We start from the raw sequence: 21,841 nt of genomic DNA, 5'->3' as shown, positions 1-21,841 counted from the left end.
CTGAGGGGCCCCCGCTGGTCCAAGCATCTCAGCCAACAGGGAGAGACAGAGGTGGTGTGGTGGCTCCGTTGACGAGACTAAATTTCCCCGTCGGTATGGGGATTTCGCACTTTGCCAAGGCCCGTGAAAGTCCGGCGGCATTTTGGGAGAAGCTGAGTCAAGCGGACAGCGCCTCCACGACGACTCCACCTCCCCCAGTGACTGTCCACTGGACCCGGTTCCCGCGGCGCCCGTTAACATCAGGGATCCTGAACTAACAAGAGCTACAGGGCACTCAATTGGTGTTCCAGGTTTCTTTCTACAAGTAGTTCAGGCCAAAGGCAACCCGGGGAGCTTCCATCGGAGTGACGCTCTCAGCTCCCAGTCCCGGAGGCCTGTGTCGGCTCAAAGTTCCACTCCTCATTTAGACCCGAACACCCCGGCCGGCCCGAATAGGCAATCGACAGCTCCGAAGGAAGCATCCGCGAGTTCCCTTGCTTGTTGATCATCATGAGTACAAGTACAGTCCATCCTCTTGCGGTAAGCACTCTCAGTCGCACCTTGCCGGAGTCCGGAAAGAAATGCATTCGCGCCGACATAACCTGAAGCTCTGGTCTAATGCTGTCTCAAACCTCAACAGTGTGTCTCCTGTAAAGGGAAAAAGGTTGGGTTGTCTGTCCCATTGTTCTCTTGGCCTGCCCTGAAACTGACACCTCAGCCACGAGCAGATCCGATGTAATCGGGAGAAGCCCCGGTGCAATAAATGCATCGACTTTGATATTGAGTGCAGCTACCCGGAGCGAGTAAAGAGGAAACCCAGGCCCCGGAAGATAGAATCGCAGCTCGATCCCATGTACGTGAAGCCTCTAAACCCCTTCTCACCTTCAGTCACATACCTTCAACTCACAGTGGATTTTCTTTGTCACTGCTTATAGAGTGTCCTCCGTCCTTGATCGCCTTCGTGATGTAGAGCAGACATGCGCTCAGCTACATCAAAAGCCTTTACAGGCCGACTCGGCATCGCCTTCAGAACCTCTCGGTACCTCGCTGTCGTCGCGTTCGATATCTAAGCCGCGTCATAACGGCTACGACACAGGCACACCCGCGTCTCAGTCAAGTCCGCGCGACTGGTGGCTGCCCAGGGGCCAGAAGCCATGCGATCCCGCCAGTCCTCTGCCGCATACTCCCAGCACCGTCATCGGGGTGGGTGACTCGTTCCAGTGCATGAGGAGCGCCGTGCTTCAGATCCGGAAGAATGCAAGCAGCAGCCATTCGGCTTTAAGCATCCTCTTTCAAGATGTTGAACCTCCCAGGGATCTTGCCAAGCACTGGACAAAGCGTACGTTTTGGCTTCATTCCTTGACTTTTGGTCTCTCAGTTATCGCGACTCTGACACGTGTGGCCATGACTAGACTATGTCAACGAAACCCCTTTTATCTTGTACGCCAATCTCTTTCCTGGAGATGTCGTGGCTCATCTGCCTGACGTGCTGCACTTGCCTCATATTCATGTAGACCCGGTCATGGTGGTCATCTATTACTGTGTGCTCTATAACGGCGCGTGCCTGGAGTTCCTCCACGCCACCGAGGAGGACGCACTCGCGATGATAAAGCGGCCGCGGAGCTTGTACCAGTGCGCTTTGCGTGCCATGCCTGCGTGGCGGCGGGAGGCGACCGGCACTGCCTCGGACTTCATTGCGGCTATCATGCTGGTAAGAATCGAGTACCCTTTGATGTCTCTGCTCCCTTGGTGCGTCCTATATGTGTCTAACACCTTTCTCCTAGTCCATTGCCGCGACTGACAACTTTGATCAAGAGCTCAGCTGGCAGCTGCACAAGCTGGCTTGCGAGTATGCGCAGAAGCTGCGGCTACATGAGATTGACAGAGGAGACAGATCTCCCCCCATCGGGCTCAATGTCCCTGACTTGGAGGAGAGTCGTGCCAGCTTCTGGAAACTGGTCCAGCTCGACTATCTGTTCCGCCTGATACACGACAAGCCACGCACAATCACAGCAGACGCGGGCTCGTGGACGGTCGATCTGCCTGGACTGAGAGCCGATACCGACCACGACACCGATGGTTTTCGGTCCACCTACTACATTGTTCAGTCCCGAATCACCTTTGCGGTCGCAGAATTCTTCCACAACTTTGAGGACAGCGCCGAAATCGGCGATGATGAGCTGCTGTCGAAGACAGAGGCTATTTGCCGGCAGATCGAGGATCTCTACGATGAATGGAGAGTGGTAAGTGAAGTGTACAGGAACACTTAAACCTACTCAAGGTCTCAAAGGAGGCGAGGCATGCTGACTGCCCTGACTCTAGGTGCAATGGCTAGACGAGTCGGAGCTAGACTCGGCGAAGCTATACATCATGTCCGAAGTAGCCGTCTTTGGCCACTTGAGCATCATCTTCATGCTCCGGCGGGTCAAGGCTAAGATAAAGAAAGTCGACCAGCTTGAGCTCGTCGACGCCGAGGTGGCGCGTTTACCGCTGGCGCAGAAGGCTAGCCGCGAGGCCGTCAAGATAGTCCAGCGCCTGGCGTCGCCTCTCTTCCACATCATCCTCATCTCCATCTTCTTCGACTCGTTGCAGATGGACGTCGCCTATCAGTACTTGGCGCGCTCGTTGATGGCGTCCACCGAGCTATTCGAGACGGAGAACGACGTGCTCCTGTTCAACAACATGGCCGAGTATCTAGCCACGTTTGCGCAAGATGAGATGGAGGTGCGGCCGTTGGCATCGGCAATTACCAAGCTTCGGGACGACATTCAGCAACATCGGCGGGAAGTGAGTCTTCTTAGAGGGAGGTAATCCATAACCTGAGGAGGATATTAGCTTGATACCTGGTGCCTCCAGCAAAGGGCGCGCTGTATGTTATGATACTTCAAGTCTTGTCCAGGCTCCGCAAGGCTTTCCAGTAGATGCAGGCCCAGGAGCCCAAGGAGGCTCTAGACTATGGAATGTGTACGGATACTTGATCCATTCTAGAGGAACTGATGCCAGCTCTCCAAGCAGCAGAGAGAGGCCTTCATCCTCTTGTAATTCTGTAAATTACCGGATCGGGCCTAGGGCTTTCCAGGAAGGGCAGCCAGCTCGTCCTTCGCTTCTTCTGAAGGGCTTCCCCGCATTTCAAGGTGCCGACCCCCTCGGCGACGAGTTGGAAGCTAAGCTGTAAATGCATTTATCTGCACATCCTTCCCCTACACATCCAAGGGTTTTAACTTTTGGGCCTTGACACATGGTGGTGGTGGGTGATGGCCCATGGGTGGTGCCATTGAACCCCCTGGCTCCTTATGCTTTGCTTTTCTCCGCACGCCCAGAATGCCTCGGCTGCTTTGCTTGCTCATATAATGACGAAGGTCGTCGTCGTCTCGTGGGATATGCGGGGGTCGATATGGGTGTGTCATGGGCAGTTTCACATCGATATTCTCCTTGATTATTATTGAATTGCTCTGCTTGAGAGACCAGTGTATCTTGAAGCTGAGGCCCATACATCTCCTTTCTTCGATGAACATCCTGAATCCGTGACAGCAGAACGCATACCCCACGATCCCGCACAATGCCCATGCACAAAGGCTGGCTGCCCCGTGAGGGCTTCACAGTCGACGTGGTCGCCCGGCTCATCGGCCGCACGGCGCTGAACCCGCTGTTCCTCGCGCCTCTGCTCCTGCTCGCCCGCCTGACCAAGCGCGGCGAGGACCTGTCCATCCTGCACCCGCAGGCCTACTCGCGCACCCGCCTGCTCTTCTTCCTCGGCGTCGCCCGCTGGCTAAACGCCTACTGGTCCCGCGGCGCAGAGAACAACTGGGTCCGCGACGACACCTACGACTGGGTGCGCCGCGAGATCGTCGTGGTGACTGGCGGCGCGGGAGGCATCGGCGGGCACATCGTGCGCCTGCTGGCGGAGAGAGGGGTCAAGGTCGTGGTGTTGGACATCCAGCCGCTGAGTTATGACGCCCGTGAGCAGCCAAGCCCCCGAATGCTGACCGTGGGAGGATATAAACTGACCCATGCAAACCGGGAAAAAGCTCCCCACGTCCACTACTACAAGTGCGACATCACCTCCCCGAGCGCCATCGCCGCCGCAGCCGCCCTCATCAGGCAGGACGTCGGCACGCCGACGGTGCTCATCAACAACGCCGGCGTCGCCCGCGGCAAGACCCTCCTCGGCGCCTCGGAGCGCGACATCCGCTTCACCCTCGACGTCAACTGCCTCGCCCACGCCTGGACGGCGCGCGAGTTCCTGCCGGCCATGGTCGCCGCGGACCACGGCATGGTCGTCACCGTCGCCTCGTGGGCGGCCTGGCTGTCCGTGCCCGAGATGGGCGACTACGCGGCCTCCAAGGCCGGCGCGCGCTCCCTGCACGAGTGCCTCGCCGCCGAGCTGCGGACGCGGTACGCCGCGCCGCGCGTGCGCACCGTGCTCGTCGCGCAGGGCCACACGCGCACGGCGCTGTTCGCGGGCTACGCCGAGGGCGGGCGCTTCGTGCTGCCGAGCCTCGAGCCCGAGACCGTGGCCGAGGCCGTCGTGGCGCAGGTGCTCACGGGCCGCGGCGGGCAGGTCATCGTGCCCGGGTTCGGCAACCTGCTGGCCGGCATGGGCGGGTGGCCCGCCTGGATGCAGATCGGGCTGCGGAACGCGTGCGAGAAGCTCATGACGAATTTCGCCGGGCGGCAGGTCGTGGAGGACCTGGATGGGTTCTACAAGGGGCGCGAGGGGGAGAAGGGCGGTGCGGGGGCTGAGGAGAGTGCGGTGCTTGTGCCGGAGTAGGGGTAGGCTCGGTCAAGGTTGCGAGGAGGACTTGTTGATTGAGGCAGCCAATACCGTCCCAGTTGTTGCTTGTGCCATTGTGTTTGAAAGTAGTATAGTTCATTAGGCGTTTGATTTGGGGTGTGTGATGTTCATATTGCGATAGTTGCAAGCTGAGAAACATCGTTCCCCCTTGCTGTATGTCAATTCCACTTCTCATGAGCGACATCAAAGACTCGGGGGTGATGATGGGCCGGCCGACGCTCATCGACGAGACGTCAACCCAGCATCAAGGACATGTAGAAGAGAAACCGTGGGTCAAGCTGGCCCAGTCAGAGACTACATGTCAATTCATATGATTTTCGGCTCAAGTCTCGAACACACAAGCAGTTAGTTGAAATCCGGACCAAGGTCAGGACAGCGAGTAAGAACCGAAGAAGCTCAAGATGGCGGCTCTCGCTCCCACAAGCACCTCTCAATCACACTACACCTTCTTCTTCACGGCGCCATTCCTCCAGAGTCTGTATCGCCATGATGCAATTCGGATGGGCCCTGCCGAGAACGCGTTGCATACTCTCGACACACCTCCTCATCAACGCCAGAGCCTCTGCTCGCCGGCCCTGCTTCCTCCAGATCTGAGCGAGATTGGATTCGGCAATCAATGTGTGAGAATGGGCATCTCCCAGGCTCCTTCGTTGCACCTCCACGACATGGGTTATCAATTCCTCGGCCGCATCCCACCGGCCCATGTCCATGTTTAACAGCCCGAGGTACGAAATGCCGACCAGGGTCTGGGGGTGATCACCACCGATATTCCGCTTCATTCCCTGGACCCCGCAGGCAAGGAGTTCTGCGCCGTCGGCCAGCCGGCCTAGGGCTCGATATACAACTCCAAGACTCAACATGCTGATCAGGGTGTCGGGGTGGTCATCTCCAAGGGTCTCCCGCCGAGCGACCAGAGCTTCTTCTGCCAGCTCCTTGGCCTTGGACAACTGTCCCTGGTTCACGTAGACACCGGCGAGATTGGCCATGCTCATCAACGTATCGGAATGAGTAGGCCCGAGCAGCCTCTTCTGCGTCTCCACAAGCTGCACTCCCAAGGCCTCAGCATCGTCAAGACGGCCCAGCTCCTGATAGATAACTGCAAGATTGACCATGGAGCCTAGCGTGTCGGGATGCTCAGCTCCAAGCTTTTCCCGCCGGGCCTGCAGTATCTGTGCTCCCAGTTCTTCAGACTTGGAGAAGGCGCCCTGCTCCCGAAAGATGAGTGCAAGATTGCTCATGCTCGTCAGTGTATTAGGGTGATCAACTCCCCACACCCTCTTTTTAGCCTCCACCACCTGTGCTGCGAGTTGTTCTGCCTTGGTGAAGAGGCCCTGTGCCTTGTGCACTAGTACAAGATTGCCCATACTGTCCAGGGTCAAAGGATGATCATCCTCGAGCACCCTCTTCCGAGCCTCCAAAACCTGCCCTCCCAGCACTTCAGCCTCAGTAAAGCGGCCCTTCTTATAATATACTTGGGCAAGATTGTTCATGCTCGCCAACGTACCACGGTGATCAACTCCAAGTACCTTCTTCTGGGCCTCAATCACCTGTGCGCCCAACTCTTCAGCTTTGCCGTAGCACGCCGCGTTCTCATACACCGACGCAAGAGCGCACTCTACACTCAGCGTCAGGCCGTGATCCTCCCCAAAGCTTTCCTTGCACAGTTCCAGAACCTGCAGAACAAGCCCCTCTGCATCTGCCCAGCGCCCCCTTTGGCATAGCACCGCCGCATACGAATATGCGCTGTAAACCTTCATCTCCTTGGCCTCCCTTGGAAGCTGGAAGAACTCTCGCGCCCTGCGGAGCATGCGGTCTGCCACGGTGTATAGTCCTTGCTCTAGGCAATAGCCGCCGGTAGCAACCAGGATGAACCCCCAGGGCCTCCCACGGCGGCTGTCTGCCGGTCTGTCGTTGACGACCATCTCGACGTGTGGCAGCAGCCTTCGATATGTGGCCCGGTTCTCAAAAGGTTTCTCAAAAGTTTCATCGGGAAGGGAAGCGAAGAGGCGTTCGATGCAAGACTGCCGGAACAGTTCCTGGCGCTCTTGGAGCTGAAGCCATTTCCTCATGGACAGCTGCACGAGCTCGTGCATCTCAAAGTCGTGTCCGAGTCGGGCTTCGTCCTCGTCTGCATGCTGGCCCACTCTCTCGGTGATGAGGCAGAAGTCCTTCAGCATGGCCACATCTTGCTCGAAGCGCTCGGCATTGCTACTGAACTCGGAGCCTTCTCCCTCCTCGGAGCAATCACTCTCTGCCTCTTCGCAGCCGGCAGCCGGAATCTTCTCGAACCAGTCGCTCCTGCTAAAGTCGAACTGGCTCGTCTGCTGGAGCAGAGACTCGGGAATCCCCTGGCAGTTGAAGAAGCTCATGACAGACAAGAGGTCCGCGGCAGACTGCCTTTTGGCGCTGATGTACTCGAAAGACAGCTGCCAGGTGACCAGGACGGTGTTGGACGCGCTCCCGTCACGCCGCAGGTCCCCAAAGTCTTGCTCCAGGAGCCTGGTCCTCCCGCGCCTGCTCTTCTTGAAATCGTCGAGGTACTTCTTGAGCGAGGTGCGCGATGCTCTTGCCAGGAGAAACCCAGCTGCTTGGGTGATGGCCAGCGGGAAGCACTCCAAAGCACGCACCAGCTCCACAGCCGTGTCTGTATCCGACTCTGCGATGGCTCCCGCTTTCTTCTCCAGGAGTGACAGGCTCTCTGCTTCCTGCATCGTTGTGACCTCTACGAGGTTCATGTTACCAACCAGCCTCCGGGCCAGGTCCTTGCTGCGCGTCGTGACGAGGATCGACCCGTGCGAGCTCTGGGGGAAGTAGTCCGCGAGCACCCGGGTTGCTGACTCGTCACTCTTCTCATAGAAGACATCGCCGTCGTCGGCATTGTCGAGAACGACGAGCCATCTCCCGTTTGCTGCAGACGACAGCCAGCTGCAGACGAGCTGTGGAACGTCGGCCTCGGGGTCCTTCCGCCCCGCGAGCTTGAGGGTGTTGGCAATCGCGCGAAAGCCTTCCTGCATACGGGCGAGCGTGCCCGCGTGGAGCCAGAACACCCACGTCCGATCCGTGTTCGAGGCGGTCTGGTAGGCGTATTCTATAGCGAGCTGTGACTTGCCCACGCCGCCCAAGCCGACGAGGGCTGCGCGATAGGGAGGCTGGGAGCACCGTCGCGCGATCTGCTCGAGGCTGTCTCCGCGACGGACGAAATCCGGGTCACGACAAAAGGGTATCAGGGCAAACGGCTCCGGCGCCACTTCCGGTTGCTCTTGCGGAAGGTGGAATACGTTACTGATGGGGCCGTTGCTTATGCCAACCTGGGATCCCCAGTTATGGTCCCCAAAGTGAAGACGTGCAAGCCGGTCCTCCATCTTGTGCGAGATTGATCAGAGGTGCAGTGACAAGACATCACCCTGGGACAAAAGCCACCGACTCCCTTTACGCCTTGCAGCCTGGTGACATTGGACACGGCTCTTTTGTGTATCCAGGCCGCACACGTGATGAACTCTGTGAAACTGCCCAGGGAGAGAATAAAAAGACAGCCTGGTCGACGCTACATTCCTGGAGACCGACAGTTCAGTCATCGCCTGCATTTCATCATGGAGTCTCTAGGCGCCGCGGCTGATGTGCTCAGCATCGTCTCGCCCACGCTGCGTGGCGTTCAGCACCTGAGAGATGACATTGGCAGGATCCGGGGTGCTCCCGACGCCATCAGGTCGCTCCAAGACGACCTCACTACCGTGACGCAGGCTCTAGAGTCTTTCCAAGCCTTACCGGACCCCCAGTTACAGTCCTTAGGGAGCCATGTCGTCAGCCAGTCCAAGTTTACACTGGAGCTCTGCGGCCAGTCGTGCAAGAAGTTCAGGGCAGCACTGGGTCGCTGGACCAGGAACAGCAGCGACGGCGGCCTGTCGTGGAGGGACCAGGCCGTGCTGGGGTTGTTCAAGCAGGGCCAGATGAAGTCCATGTCTGAGCAGCTGCACAACTGCAGGAGCAATCTTATCACGGTTGTGACCATTGCGTCTCTGTAAGTGGAGTGTCTCTCTCACCGGTCTGGTCTGGCACTGACCGAACCCAGACACAGCTCGTTGCAGCAAAAGGATGTCTCGTCGGAGATTATAGCAACAGTATCAGCCAAGGAAAACGAAGTCACAGACGCGATAGCCCTGCTAGAGAGGCAGATGACTGATATGAACGCCAAGCTGGAACTGTATGCAGTTCGACGGCGGCAGCACGAGTCGGAGGCCGACCGGACCGAGGCAGTTGAGCAGGCCCTATTGGAGCAGCGTGCTCTGAACGGATCTCACGAACTGCTCAGGTATCTGCTTTCGGGGATACAGAGTGCAGCTTCTAGTGCGCAGAGCGCTCAAGCAGGAGCCAAGGTCCGGTTCGGAGACCACAACAGGGGCAGCCAGGTTGGTGTCAACCATGGCGGCCTCAACAACACTTTCCACACCCGGGACTAGGCTGGGAATGTCATTCGCTTATCAGACCAACTGGTATTGTCCGTCTCCTTCGGTTCTTTTTTTCTCCCTATCTCACCGGCAGCCAGGCAGACAGAAACATCAACTAGGTAGCCACCACTTGCATCTTGGATGCCCACAGATCCGTGTGACCCGAGTGTCTTGATATTGCTGACTGTGACGAATGATGATGACGACTGCTGCTGCGGCTCCGTAGCCGCAGCTCGCACGAATGTATGCATGCGTAGGTGTGTGTTGTTGTCGTGCTATGGAGTAACAAGGTCGTGTCGTCGTGAGGATGGCTTGCCCACTCACCTCTCACCGCCTTCCCACCCAGTCCCGTGGGAGATACGGCGACGACCTACTCCGTACCTAGGTTAGGTTAGGTAGTTGAGATGCCTAAGGTAGGTGGTACCTCTGAACTTGCCGGCAGCAGGTGGCCGGCAGAGGTAGAGCGTTGTTCGTTTCAGAAACGCGACCCGGGCATTTGGCTATGACTGAGAGAGAGAGAGTGTGTGTGTGTGGGTGTGCATATGCAGATACTCGGTAGGTCAGTGGAAGAAGGGCTGATGCAGAATGCAGAAAAAAGCAGATGTTAGTGCCCGTTGGTGTGGGGCGGCGATTGGAGAATGGCCTGACCTGACAGTTCACAGCTGCCCATCCGGTGAGGGGGGGGTGTGGCAGATGGAGCAGATGGCAGGAAGGGCGCTCAGCTGTTCTAGGCCCTGCACAGGCCCTGCACAGGCCCTCCTGACAGCCCTCGAGGAACAATGGAGATGCTAGCGTGCCTTGCCTGCCGTGCCCTCCAGGTTGTGTCCACGGGTGCTTGGGGGTGCCTACAGGCCCTTAAAATCCTTATTAGTAACCCAAACTCGGGCACCCACACCCACACTCCCACACCACCACCAGACAAAACCCCCCCTGTCCCCCCTGTGTTCAGTGTTCCCTGTGTTCCCTGGCCTTCCGTACAGTTGGAAACCCCGCCATGGGGCTAAACTTGGCCGCGGCTGGCCAATCAGAGGGCCCGCCGAGGCTGGGACCATATCGACTGATGTCGCAAAGGCGGCCAGAGTTCTCCAGAATCAGACCACATCAGCCGATCCTCGTGCCTTTTTTTTTCCCTGGCTGCTTTTCTGACTTGGTCGTGCCCGCAGCCCGCCGCGAGGTCGCGAAGTTGCTCTCCCGCACGCCGCCGGCCGGACGGTACTTTGCAGGCTTCAAAGTGATTCGATAGCGCGGTCAAATAGCGAAATAGATGGGTAGTTTTCTTACCGATCAAGGTCCGAAACGGGCCAGGAGGATGAAGATCGATTGGCCTGTTGGGCCTGTTTGATTGCGAAGGGTGCTCCAGATTCCCAGATTGGCTGGACTTGTCGTCGTCGCTTGCGTCTCCTCCTTGTAACAGAATTGGCACTGGCACATAACTACCTACCTAGGTACCTTACCTGAGTACTAATAAACAGAGACACTAGGACACTACTGCTACCACACGCCCTATATCCTAGCAGATCTCCCAGGCGTTAAATACACACACTACTGCTACCACTACCACTACCACTAATACCAACAAGTAGATAGTCGGTCGTGCCTGGCTGGTGTCTGTCTGGTCTGGTCTGCCTCTCTTACACCAAAACGCATCCTCACACCTCTCTCTCTCTCCCTCACATTCCTCCCCGTTCCCACCGGACTCCAAGCATCTGGATCTTGGGTTTCTTCTTTCCCGAGCTCTTCTTTTCCTTCTTTTTTTCTTCGCTACACACCCGCCGCCCTTCCCCCCAAAAACCCACTTGGCTCCGTCATCTACGGTCCGTCCTGTCTGAACCAGCCAGGCCGCCTGCTTTTGGCCTGTGTCACAGATCTCCAATTGCACGCGAGTCGCACACCCACAGACGATCCCAGATATCGTGACATCTGCCGCCCTGCCCAGCCTGTCTGGATAGTTTCCTCGCTGCCCGCTGACACAAGCCTCCCTCCCTCTATCGAATTGGCCGCCTTGCCATAGACTCTGCGCCGCTTCTCCTCTGGTGGCACCATATCCAGCATACAAGCCCTCTTCTACTGCTGGTGTAAAAGCGGCCCGAGAACAGTCTCGAAGAGCCGTGTTCTAGCCTTCTTGACACATAACGGCGCAACCCCAAAGCCGAAACCAGTGTAACACACAAGACAATCCTTCTGGGCCAGCTTACAAAAACGGCGAGGGCTTGGTTGCTGCGTCCCTTGCCGATTCGGAATCGCCTTCCTCCCCCAGAGCCTGGGACGTGAACATGGCGCCTGCCATTCTTGAAGGATCAATGGACGACCAGAACAGCGATGGCCGCGCCATCGAGGCCGAGCACGCCAATGCCTGTGTTGACCAGCTCACCATGCTCCGGAGCATGCCAGTAGCCCCGGTCGAGACACAGGTCTGCGTGGTCGGCGCCGGTCCTGCTGGCCTGATGCTGGCCTCCAACCTGGCGCGGTTTGGCATAAAAGTGCAGGTCATCGACGACCGGGCAGATCAGACACCCGTGGGAAGGTGAGTACCCAATGCACTGAGAAATACGGAAGCCAGAGAGGGACGAAAGAACTGACATCCCCTGTAGAGCAGATGGACTTCAGCCCAAGACGATCGAGACATTCCGACAGATGCGACTCGCCGACCCTCTGATACAGCGAGGAGTGCGCGTCTACGACATTGCCTTCTGGCGATCGACATCGGACGAGCCACTGCACCGTCTGGGCCGCGAGATTCACTACCCTCCCGTCATCGACGTCCTCGACCCCTACATCCTGCTGGTGCACCAGGGTGTGGTAGAAGCGCTGTTCATCGAAGACCTCAAGAAGCGCGGGGTCGAGGTCCGGAGAAACACGGCTTTCGAGAACTACAGCGTTTGCGACAACAAGACGGGACCTCTGCAGATCCACTGCCGGACCAATGTCACACAGGACAAGCGGACACTGCTGGCTCAGTATCTGGTTGGATGTGAGTGGTGATGCGCTGTGCCACTCTTGCAACCAGACGCATTGGCTAACAAATTCTTGTCTAGGTGATGGCGCCCACTCAAAAGTACGAAAGAGCATTCCCGAGGCGAAGCCGGTGGGCATGTCCCAGGCCACCGTCTGGGGTGTCCTCGACGGCGAACTAGACACGGATTTCCCCGACATCTGGTCCAAGACCCTCGTTTACTCCCAAGAACACGGCTCCATCCTGATTGTACCGAGAGAGCGAAACATGACCCGTTTCTACATTGAGCTGAAGAGCGGCGTCAAGAACGCCGAGCGCGCCGCGAGGGAGCTGGGCCAGGACTTTGTCATGGCGAGAGCCAAGCAGATCATGGCCCCCTTCACGGTGAACTGGAAGTACATCGAGTGGTTCGGACGGTACCAGATCGGACAGCGCGTCGCCAGCCGCTTCTGCGACGCGCATACGAGGGCGTTCCTGGCCGGCGATGCCAGCCATACGCACTCGCCCAAGGCCGCGCAGGGCATGAACACGTCGATGCACGACGGCTGGAACATTGCCTGGAAGCTCAACTTTTCCGTGCGTGGCTTGGCCAAGCCCGTCCTGATGGAGACGTACGAGCACGAGCGGAGGAAGATCGCCCTGGACCTGGTCAACTTTGACTACGAGCACGCCAACCAGATCGCCGGCGGTGACGCCGTCGCCCTCGCCGAGAACTTCAAGACCAACGTGCGCTTCATCTCGGGCATCGGCGCCGAGTACGGCGAGAACCCCATCAACATGACCGAGACGCAGAGCTGGGTCATGGGCGACGCCAAGCCCGGCTGCCTCCTGCCGCCGGCCAAGGTGACGCGGTACCTCGACTCCAACCCGGTCGACGTGCAGCTCGACATCCCCATGCTCGGCCAGTTCCGGATATACCTGCTCATGTGGGACGTGCACCAGTCGCGCGTCTTCCTCGAGACCTTCTGCAACGCCATGGCCTCCCGCAAGTCGCTGGTGAGCCAGCTGTCGCGGGCGGCGGCGGCGTCGTATGCCGTGCAGCCGAGGCTGCCTGCGCCCGAGGACATCTACATCCGGCCCGAGAGGTATACGGCGGTCAGCCACCTGTTCACCTTTGGACTTATCAGTGAGTTCTTGCCGTTCAAAACACTTGTTGCAGTGAGTTGATGACTGACCCCGACATCACACAGCCACGATGCCCAAGAGCGAGATCGAGATCCAGGACCTGCCGCCCCTGCTACAGGACAGCAAGTGGACGTTCTACCTGGACGACTGCCCTGAGCTCGACACCCGCGGCTCCCTGTGCACCAACAAGTGGCTCGGCAGCCTCGGCCCCGGCGAGGTGGCCATCGTCAACGTGCGTCCCGACGGCTACGTCGGCTCGATCGGCCGGTGGGACTCGAGCGTCGACGACTCTGGCGAGGCGGCGGCGAGGTGGCTCGACACGTACTACGACCGGTTCATGCAGGTTCCGCCGGGGCTCGGGACCCCGCCCGTGGTGACGCCGCCGCGTGAGTCCGGGGAGATGGAGTCGTGAGAGAGAGAGAGAGAGAACGGGGGAAGGCATGGCTGTGGGAGTTTGGAGCGCTTTTTCTAGACGTGCGTCTTGTAAAACAAAAGACTCCGTACATATGCTTTGTGTGTGTGTGTGTGTGAGAAAGTGTACTTGCAGCAGCAAACCACACGCGGGGCTGCGACACACAAGAGATGTGGGAAGACGTCAAGAATCGGGATCCGGTGGTCTAGAGAAAGAAAGGGGGGACCCGTGATGTACAAGACCGGGCCCTATCATGCATATCAGCGGGGCATACGAAAGCAGAGCGGTGCTGCTCCTGCGAATCATTCCGTTTTTTTGGGGAGGGTTGGTGGTGGAGGAGGAGAGAAAGGGGCATTCCCGGCCTCGTGGGAAGCACGTCTCGTCCGGAGACATCTGAGAGGGAAGGAAGAATTTGTTTATTCATCATCACAGCCACGGAGGGAGGGCGGATTTCTCTACACTGTTGTTGAAAAGGAAAGATTCATGGCGTTGTTGGGCCTGCTGGGGTGGAATCTATCTGTATGTACTTTATGCGTCGTGGCAAGAGCAGATAGCGAGGAGCCCTAATGTGATGAAGGCTGTACTGATGTACTGTGTTTTTCGATTGATGATATATATGTATTAAGAGTGTCTAGGTGCTAATGCTGATAATGTTGTCGTCTCTCGTGACGGTGTCATTACTCCCTCTCTCTCTCTCTCCCTCTGATCAACCGCTCTGCTCTATCCCGTAAACCACCTCTTATTCTGATGCAACACACCACCTCCTTTCTGTCTCTATTTCCATTCCCGTCTCCTTCTCGCTCTCCTACCCTAACCCCCTTCAAAACAACAAAACAGTCACCCTGCCCTCCCCATCCTCCCCGACAACCCACCGCTCCTCCCCAAACATGCACCCCTTGCCCAGCAGCTCCCCCCAGACCCCGTCGTCAAACTGCACCTCCTCGACGACCTTCTCACCACTCCTCCCGCCATCACCCTCATCGTAGCCGTCGTCATCCCTATCTTCCTGTCCCTCCTCCTCCTCCTCCCACTCGGGCGGCACGTCGTGCCCCTCGAGCCGGAGCATAGCGGGCATGAGGCTCCGGACCCCCCACCGCCTCCGCCCGCGGACTCTGTCGAGCGCCGGCGGGACCGGCACCGAGCAAGAGCGCAGCACGACGGCGAAGGGCCGGACGTGCGCGCTCACCGTCTCGAGCATGAAGCAGTGCCGCGCGGCGAAGCGCACGCCCGCGGGGCCGTCGGCGGCCCGCGCGACGCCGAAGAAGGGGAAGTCGCGGTGGCGCCAGCAGGCCGGGCGGTGCGGGGCGTCGTCGTCGTCGTCGGCGGCGGCGGCGGTGGCGGGTTGTTGACCCGCGGAGGCGGAGGCGGAGGTGGAAGCGGTGGCCTGCCGGCAGAAGGACATCTCGGCGTCCGAGTCTGCGCCGCACTCGTCGCGCCAGTGCGGGCCGTGGAAGGGGTGTGCGTCATCGTCGTCGTCGTCCGATTCTGGTCCCGCTTCTGCTTCTGCGGTCGCGGACGGGGAGGAAGAGGAGGTAACAGCAGGAGGAGGCGCGACCGGGACGCCGGTGACCCAGACCCGGTGGAACCGCGGCGGGGCGGGGCTGCTCTGCGGGCCCGAGGCCCACCGGTGGTCCTCCTCGTGGAGGTACAGCGTGCCGTCGCGCAGCCGCAGCTCGCGCAGGTGCGGCGTCTGCCGCTGGCGCACGCCCAGGGCCTCGAGCTCGCGGAAGGTCAGGCGGCGGACCACCCTGGGCTCGCTGCTGCTCCTCCTCCGCCCCTTGCCTCCTCCTCCTCCTCCTCCTCCTCCGCTGCTGCCGCCCGCCTCGTCGGCGATGGACCACACGACGACCGACTCGATGGGCGCGTTCTCGCCGTAGGGCGAGCGGTTCGGCTGCCAGACGTAGACGGCGTAGTGGCGCGCGTCGTGCGCCGAGAGGAAGCGGTCGACGGGCGTGAGCGGCAGGCCGAGGAAGTGCATCTTGAAGTCGGCGCGGTGGGCGACCGCCACTGCCGAACCGCCGCCGCCGCCGCCGCCGCCGCCGGCGACGTCGAACAGCGAGACAAAGTGCCTGTGCACCGAGGTGCGCTCGTTGAGGCTGTGGTACGGCTCGGCCTCGGCCCACTCGATCGCCAGGACCGCGTGCGCGAGGCGCACCCGCCGGACGATCCTGCCCGCCGCGTCGAAGGGCACCACGGCGGGCTCGGCCGCGGTGCTCACGTCGAGGACGCGGTAGGGCCGCCGGACCGCGTCGGACTCCGGGTCCGCCGCCGCCGCGGCCGGCGCCGGCGGCGCGGGGTAGACCAGCAGGCCGCCGTCAAAGGCCCACTCGGGCTCCGGGTAGTGCAGCTTCGCGACCCGGCCGTCGAGCTCGAGGCACCGGTCCCAGGGCGCGACGCGGTAGAACCGGTACACGGGGTGGTGATGGTAGTGGTCCCGCCCTGCGGACGCGTCGTCCTGGGCCGGGCCGGAGACGGCGAGCTCGACTTTCCGCGTGGCGCGGGGCTGGGCGCGGCGCAGGCCGTCGTACCGGCGGGCGACGAGGGCGAACAGCGCGGGCCAGTCTGCCGTCCCTGTCTCTGTCTCTGTCCCGGACCGCTGCTGCTGCTGCTGGAGGCGCATCTCGCGGCAGCGGGGGAAGTGGCGGCGCAGGCACTCGGCGCTAAAGTCCGGGCGGGTGAAGGCCTGGCGCCAGGCGCGGGAGACGCGGCGGCAGCGGACGAGGTCGCGCGGGGACAGGCGGGCGGCGACGAGGAGGAAGATCTCGCTGGGCAGGTCCGGGAGGTCCATTGTGTGTCGGGTGTGTGTGTGTGGTGGTCTGTGATGGGGTGGTGATTCTGGGGAGGATGTGGGTTCGGTGATATGAAGAGTGGGTGGTCCAGCACCGCACCGCACCCCGTTTGGCCTCTTGTGGTAGCTAGTGAGGGGGTACCAATTGAGGCGATGAAGTATTTGAAACGAATGATAATTAGTATTCAGACTTTCTGCTGGTTGTTCCGAAGCGGGTGCCTTAAACACCCGGTGTGGTCAAATTGGAGTGACGAAAGGAAGGCGTTGTCAGAGGCTACAGTGGCATCTCGGACGAGGGGCAGAACCGATGTTTTAGAAACGTATTAGACGACGACAGAGAGACAGTGCGCAATCAAACAGGGCAACATAGCATCCCAAGGAGGCCTCTTCCTTCCCTTTTATACCATCATCAAGACGAGATACCCACACACCCAACGACAAGCGAAACTCCTTATTCATGACAAGGACAACTGAAGCCGTTCGACAGTCAGCCTCGCGGGGCAGATTCGGCGCCAAATGCGCGGGCCGGGGGTCCGCCGGCCTGTCCCGGTAGCGGGGAATGACCCATCGGGGCATTTGCTGTCGTAAAAACCTCTCGTATTCTTTCCCAGCTAGGACAAGTCCACCAACCGGGGCCGGCCACCCATCTATCTCCCTTCAGACTTGGAGGAAGCTTGTGACATCGTGGCATCGCATCAACTACCATTTGCCCATTGCTCCCTGAACAAGAACAAGGAGGAGCAAAATGCTTCTGCTTGGGGGGTTGAACACAGATCGTGCCGCCAAACATAGAGTCCCAGCTTTGTTATTAACCCTAACCCTAACTCTGACCCCGTGAGGAGTGATGGAAGGAGGACTAGAGTTGAAAACATCCAAGGCGACAGAGTACGAGCAATGCACTATCGTCGAAGAAGGCACACAATTACACACTTACACACTTATCAGACAGACCTCCCCTCTGTCACCGCCCGTGGACGTTCACAAAGCTTCTTCACGCTTGCCTCGACATCCTCACTTCAGGGGCCTGGCAGGACACATTGTGATTGTTCCTGAGCCAAGTGAAAATTTGGACGATAGACATTTCAAACACACCTCTCACTTTCTTTTCCATCTGCCATTGCTCTCTCCCTCTCTCTCTCTCTCTCTCTCATGGAAGAAAACAGGCAGGACACCAGAGGTCCCCGACTCTACAACATGATCGTCGCCCGAACCCCTCCTCCAGTCTGTCTCTTCCCAAGATGGCCTACCCCAAGACAGGCACCGGCGATGTATACGGTGCTGCTGGGCCCTGCGGCCGCGGCGCTGGCCTTTGTCTTGGGAGAGGGATGAGAAGACGCTGCTCCATGAGGCAGTCAAGGCGTAGCAGTACTTTGTATCTGTAGGCTCGTGAACTACTTGGGAGCCATCTTGGAGCTCCATCCTACAGGTTCAACCTTACCAATCCTGGTCTTCATGGGTGGGCAGTCGGGGAACCTCCTCCAAGAACTTCCGCGAAGTATGGTCTGTCAAGCTGTAAAAAATCTCTCGACAGATTCCCAGAGCAGTAAATGCGGGCCTCGGCGTGGCTTACATGGTGCAGACTCCTGAGGCACTGTAGACTCGAGATTAATATCAACAACCACGAGCATACCCTCCTTTGAAACCCCAGTCTATCAAACTCCAGGAAGAATTCATGTTCAGGAGTACAAATCTCACCTTGAGCTGTTTTCCTATGACTGGCACGGACTGCAGGGAGCATCTCTGTTCCCACAACGCCGTACAAGATCTCACATGGCATATGATTACCTCCCAAAAAACTCATCAAGGTGACTCGACTCGGACAAAATCTGACCGTCTAACAATCAATTTCAGCATCTACATAGTTGGTAAACCCCAACTGCCCAAGTTCCCGCAGTCATATGCACATAACTACATGCACATGCAACACGCACAATCCACCATCACCGCAGCCCCACGTCCAGTCCATGAACAAAATTTTTGTCTCTTTCATCTCAATCTTGATTCCCCCCCCCCTCAAAAACTCAGTGCATAGTAGGCATGCTCACGTCCGCCTTCTGCGAGATGGCGTCGGCGCTCTGCCAAAGCGCCGTCACCGTCTTGAGCTGCGTGTAAAAGTTGATGCCGGGGCGGCCGTAGAAGGTGTTGGCCCCGCCGCCCGCGACCGAGGCCTTGTTGCCCGTAAACGAGAACATGGGCAGGGGCACGGGGATGGGCACGTTGACGCCGACCTGCCCGGCCTCGATGTTGCGCCGGAAGGTCTCGGCCGTGGGGCCCGAGCGCGTGAAGATGGCCGTGCCGTTGCCGTACTCGTTGCGGTTGATCAGCTCGACGGCCTCGTCGAGCGTCGCGACGTTGAGGCACACCAGGACCGGGCCGAAGATCTCCTCGCGGTAGCACCGCATGTCGGGCGTCACGTCGGTGATGATGGTCGGGCCGACCCAGTTGCCGTCCGGGTATTTCTCGGGCTTGAACCCGCGCCCGTCGAGCAGGATCTTGGCGCCTTCCTTCTCGGCGCTGGCGATGAGGTCCTCGATGCGCGCCTTGGAGTGCGGGCTGATGACGGGGCCCAGGTCGGCGCCGGGCTCGAACCCGCCGTTGACCTGCAGGCCCGCGGCCAGGCTGGCCAGCTCCGGCAGCCACTCCTTGGTCTCGCCGACCATGACGAGCGTCGACAGCGCCATGCAGCGCTGGCCGGCGGCGCCGAACGCGGCGCCGACGACGCTGTTGAGGAAGTGGTTCTTGTTGGCGTCGGGCAGCACGGCGGCGTGGTTCTTGGCGCCGAGGTTGGCCTGCACGCGCTTGCCGTTGGCGGAGCCGCGCGAGAAGATGTACTCGCCGGCCTTGTTGCCGCCCACGAAGCTGACCGCCCTGATGCGCGGCTCATCGAGGATGAAGTCGACCGTCTTGTGCGCGCCGTGGATGACGTTGACCACGCCCGCGGGGAAGCCGGCCTCCCTGACCAGCTCGGCGAGGATCATGGCCGCGCCCGGGTCGCGCTCCGACGGCTTGAGCACCAGCGTGTTGCCCGTGATGGTGGCGATGGGGATGCACCACAGCGGGATCATGGCGGGGAAGTTGAACGGGCAGATGGCGGCCACGACGCCCAGCGGCTCGCGGTACGTCCGCGTCTCCATGTCCCTCGCCACCTCGAGCAGCTCGCCCTTGAGCAGCTCCGGCGCGCCGCACGCCGCCTCGGCGACCTGCAGCCCGCGGTGGACGTCGCCCTTGGCGTCGGGGAACGTCTTGCCCTGCTCGAGCGTGATGCTCGCGGCCAGGCGGTCCCAGTTCTCGCGGATGAGCGCCACGAACTTGAACATGATCTGCTGGCGGGCCATGACGCTCGTGGCGCGCCAGCCGGGGAAGGCCCGCTGCGCGGCGTCGACGGCGGCCGTCATCTCCTCGGCCGTCATCTGCGGCACGCGCGTGACGAGGTTGTTGGTGGCCGGGTCGTGCAGGTCGATGAACTGCGACGTCGAGCTCGGGCGGAACTCGTTGTCGACGAACATGGGCGTGTCCTCCACCTTGGCCACCTTGTCGTGCGTCGTCGGGAAGCTCGTCGCCGTCGTGGCCAGGGCCGGGTTCAGCTGTCGCGCCGTGGCGTGCAGCCGCCGCACGGCGCTCTGCGGCTGGTGGACCATCTTGGAGGAGACGGAGGCCGCGCCGCGGGAGGAGGGGGAGGAGGAGGAGGCGGTGGCGGCGGATCGGGCGGCGGCGTTGGCCGTGCTTCGGGTGATGAGACGGCGCATTGTGGATGGGATAGGAGGGAGAGAAGGAGTAGGAGGAAAAGCTGGTGTTTTAACGGGGCTGCAAGAGGAAATATCTGATGACCAGATCCCAATTGAGTCGGAGGATATTCACCAAGAATACGACCGACACGATTGGGAATGAGAAAGATGCGGGGATGCTGTTGGAGAAGGGGGGCCGATAACACGATATCTCTCTCTCTCCTCTCTGTGAACAGCTGGTCTCCTCCTTTATCTTTCTCCTTTATCACAAGTGAGATAGCAGAGAAGAAGAAGAAGAAGAAGAAAAGAGATAGTGATCGATATCGATTTCCCAGATAGGGCCACCTGTCTTTGCTCAACACAACGGGAGAGGGGGGAACGAGAAGATAGCAGAAGGGAGGGCCAGCGGCGGGCTTCGGGCATTTAAATGAGGAGAAAGCTAGCTTTTGGGAACTGGACTGGATGCGGATGGCCCAGCTCTTCTCCGTTCCTCGGATGTGGCAGCGGTTAACCAAAAACTACTACAGATCTACCTACTTTCTTAGACAAGACCAAGGATGTCAACTTCCCCGGGCCACAAGTTCGTCCACACGGTGGGGAAAGCGTGCGGCGCCCCTTGGTCGGTATCTAGTCTGTGTGTGTGTGTGTGTGTGTGTCTGTGTGTGTGTGTGTCTTGTATTTCCTGGGGGAGGCGAATCGAATCCAATCCCATGGCATCCATGAAGCATGGTCCGGCATGAACCCTGCCTCCGCCGCCAGAAGCCCAGCTCTAGCCGTCGGGTAAGCCGCCCACTCGCCAACTCGAGCCACCCAGACTGAATGCCGCCCAATACCGAGTAGCCGTTCAAAGTGGGAAAAGCTTACGCGGGTCGCTGTGCTGGTGGTGGCTGGCCCTGCGCTAGAGCCGGATCCGGCATGTCCACTCGAGATGCTCCGTAGATAAGTTCCAAGAGGAGCCAGCCAGCCAGCCCGTCGACACCGCATTTCTTGTCTACCTATTGTTTCGGCGTGCTGTCTAATCAATTATCAAACCCCATGGCGGACACTTGGAGGAGCGGAGTCTACCTACCTTGCCTATCGTGAACGTCAAAATAGCTTCTATTACTCCATTGGGCAGGTCCAGCCGTGAATCGACCACTTCTCGACCTCCGATATCACGCCGATACTCGCAGAGAGCATCAGAAGTACAATCAAGATCAAGGGTTCATGATAAGCACGAGAAATGTGCAATCTTGTGTTGTCATCTTTCTTTTTCAGTCCCTAGCAACCTAACCTATCTAGAAATACACGCACAGTCCTGCATTCGCCCGGCAGCTTCTGTCCTCTTGCGAACAGAAGACAGCTGAACAGCAATACAAAAACAATCATGACGTTGTAGTAAGGAAGCGAGACACGAGGCCACGACACACAAGCCCTCAGCCATGTCCCTGCTTGGTTTTCATGCGCAGTCGCCTCAGGTAGTAAGAAAAAAGCTGTGAAATTTTTGTTTGCGCCAATGAGAAAATATCACTTCGCTCCGAATTTGCATCGCCATTATTTCCTGGCTTTTCCCTTGCCATCATCCTTCTCCTGTCTCTTCCGACCCTGCTGGATATCATGCACCCCCCTCCGCTACTGCT

At 59.2% G+C, this 21,841-nt stretch overlaps 7 protein-coding genes across 7 annotated transcripts; 4 read left to right on the top strand and 3 right to left on the bottom strand.

Moving 5' to 3' along the window:
- Positions 1-489: 489 nt before the first annotated feature.
- Positions 490-3,154, top strand: E0L32_000596 (uncharacterized protein; the record flags this gene model as incomplete). Its single annotated transcript, XM_031140545.1, has 7 exons — positions 490-519; positions 770-832; positions 889-1,318; positions 1,392-1,690; positions 1,764-2,222; positions 2,302-2,786; positions 3,049-3,154. The coding sequence occupies 7 exons, from the start codon at positions 490-492 to the stop codon at positions 3,152-3,154; spliced, it is 1,872 nt and encodes a 623-aa protein (XP_030995913.1).
- A 384-nt stretch (positions 3,155-3,538) lies between these two features.
- Positions 3,539-4,750, top strand: E0L32_000595 (uncharacterized protein; the record flags this gene model as incomplete). The annotated part of the gene is made up of 1 exon (XM_031140534.1): positions 3,539-4,750. One exon carries the CDS (start codon positions 3,539-3,541, stop codon positions 4,748-4,750), a length of 1,212 nt encoding a protein of 403 aa, XP_030995912.1.
- Positions 4,751-5,208: 458 nt separating this feature from the next.
- On the bottom strand, positions 5,209-8,136 carry E0L32_000594 (uncharacterized protein; the record flags this gene model as incomplete). The annotated part of the gene is made up of 1 exon (XM_031140523.1): positions 5,209-8,136. One exon carries the CDS (start codon positions 8,134-8,136, stop codon positions 5,209-5,211), a length of 2,928 nt encoding a protein of 975 aa, XP_030995911.1.
- Positions 8,137-8,364: 228 nt separating this feature from the next.
- E0L32_000593 (uncharacterized protein) lies at positions 8,365-9,231 on the top strand (the record flags this gene model as incomplete). The annotated part of the gene is made up of 2 exons (XM_031140512.1): positions 8,365-8,792; positions 8,850-9,231. 2 exons carry the CDS (start codon positions 8,365-8,367, stop codon positions 9,229-9,231), a joined length of 810 nt encoding a protein of 269 aa, XP_030995910.1.
- Positions 9,232-11,492: 2,261 nt separating this feature from the next.
- E0L32_000592 (uncharacterized protein) lies at positions 11,493-13,709 on the top strand (the record flags this gene model as incomplete). The annotated part of the gene is made up of 4 exons (XM_031140501.1): positions 11,493-11,743; positions 11,811-12,190; positions 12,255-13,298; positions 13,363-13,709. 4 exons carry the CDS (start codon positions 11,493-11,495, stop codon positions 13,707-13,709), a joined length of 2,022 nt encoding a protein of 673 aa, XP_030995909.1.
- Positions 13,710-14,529: 820 nt separating this feature from the next.
- On the bottom strand, positions 14,530-16,497 carry E0L32_000591 (uncharacterized protein; the record flags this gene model as incomplete). The annotated part of the gene is made up of 1 exon (XM_031140490.1): positions 14,530-16,497. One exon carries the CDS (start codon positions 16,495-16,497, stop codon positions 14,530-14,532), a length of 1,968 nt encoding a protein of 655 aa, XP_030995908.1.
- Positions 16,498-18,518: 2,021 nt separating this feature from the next.
- On the bottom strand, positions 18,519-20,243 carry E0L32_000590 (uncharacterized protein; the record flags this gene model as incomplete). The annotated part of the gene is made up of 1 exon (XM_031140479.1): positions 18,519-20,243. The coding sequence occupies one exon, from the start codon at positions 20,241-20,243 to the stop codon at positions 18,519-18,521; it is 1,725 nt and encodes a 574-aa protein (XP_030995907.1).
- Positions 20,244-21,841: the final 1,598 nt, after the last annotated feature.

The sequence above is a fragment of the Thyridium curvatum genome, assembly GCF_004353045.1.
Source record: "Thyridium curvatum strain D216 chromosome Unknown NODE_2_length_892811_cov_85.036431, whole genome shotgun sequence".
NCBI classification, from domain to species: Eukaryota; Fungi; Ascomycota; class Sordariomycetes; order Thyridiales; family Thyridiaceae; genus Thyridium; species Thyridium curvatum.
Note: the sequence above shows the minus strand (reverse complement) of the source record. Positions and strands in the feature narration are given on the sequence as shown.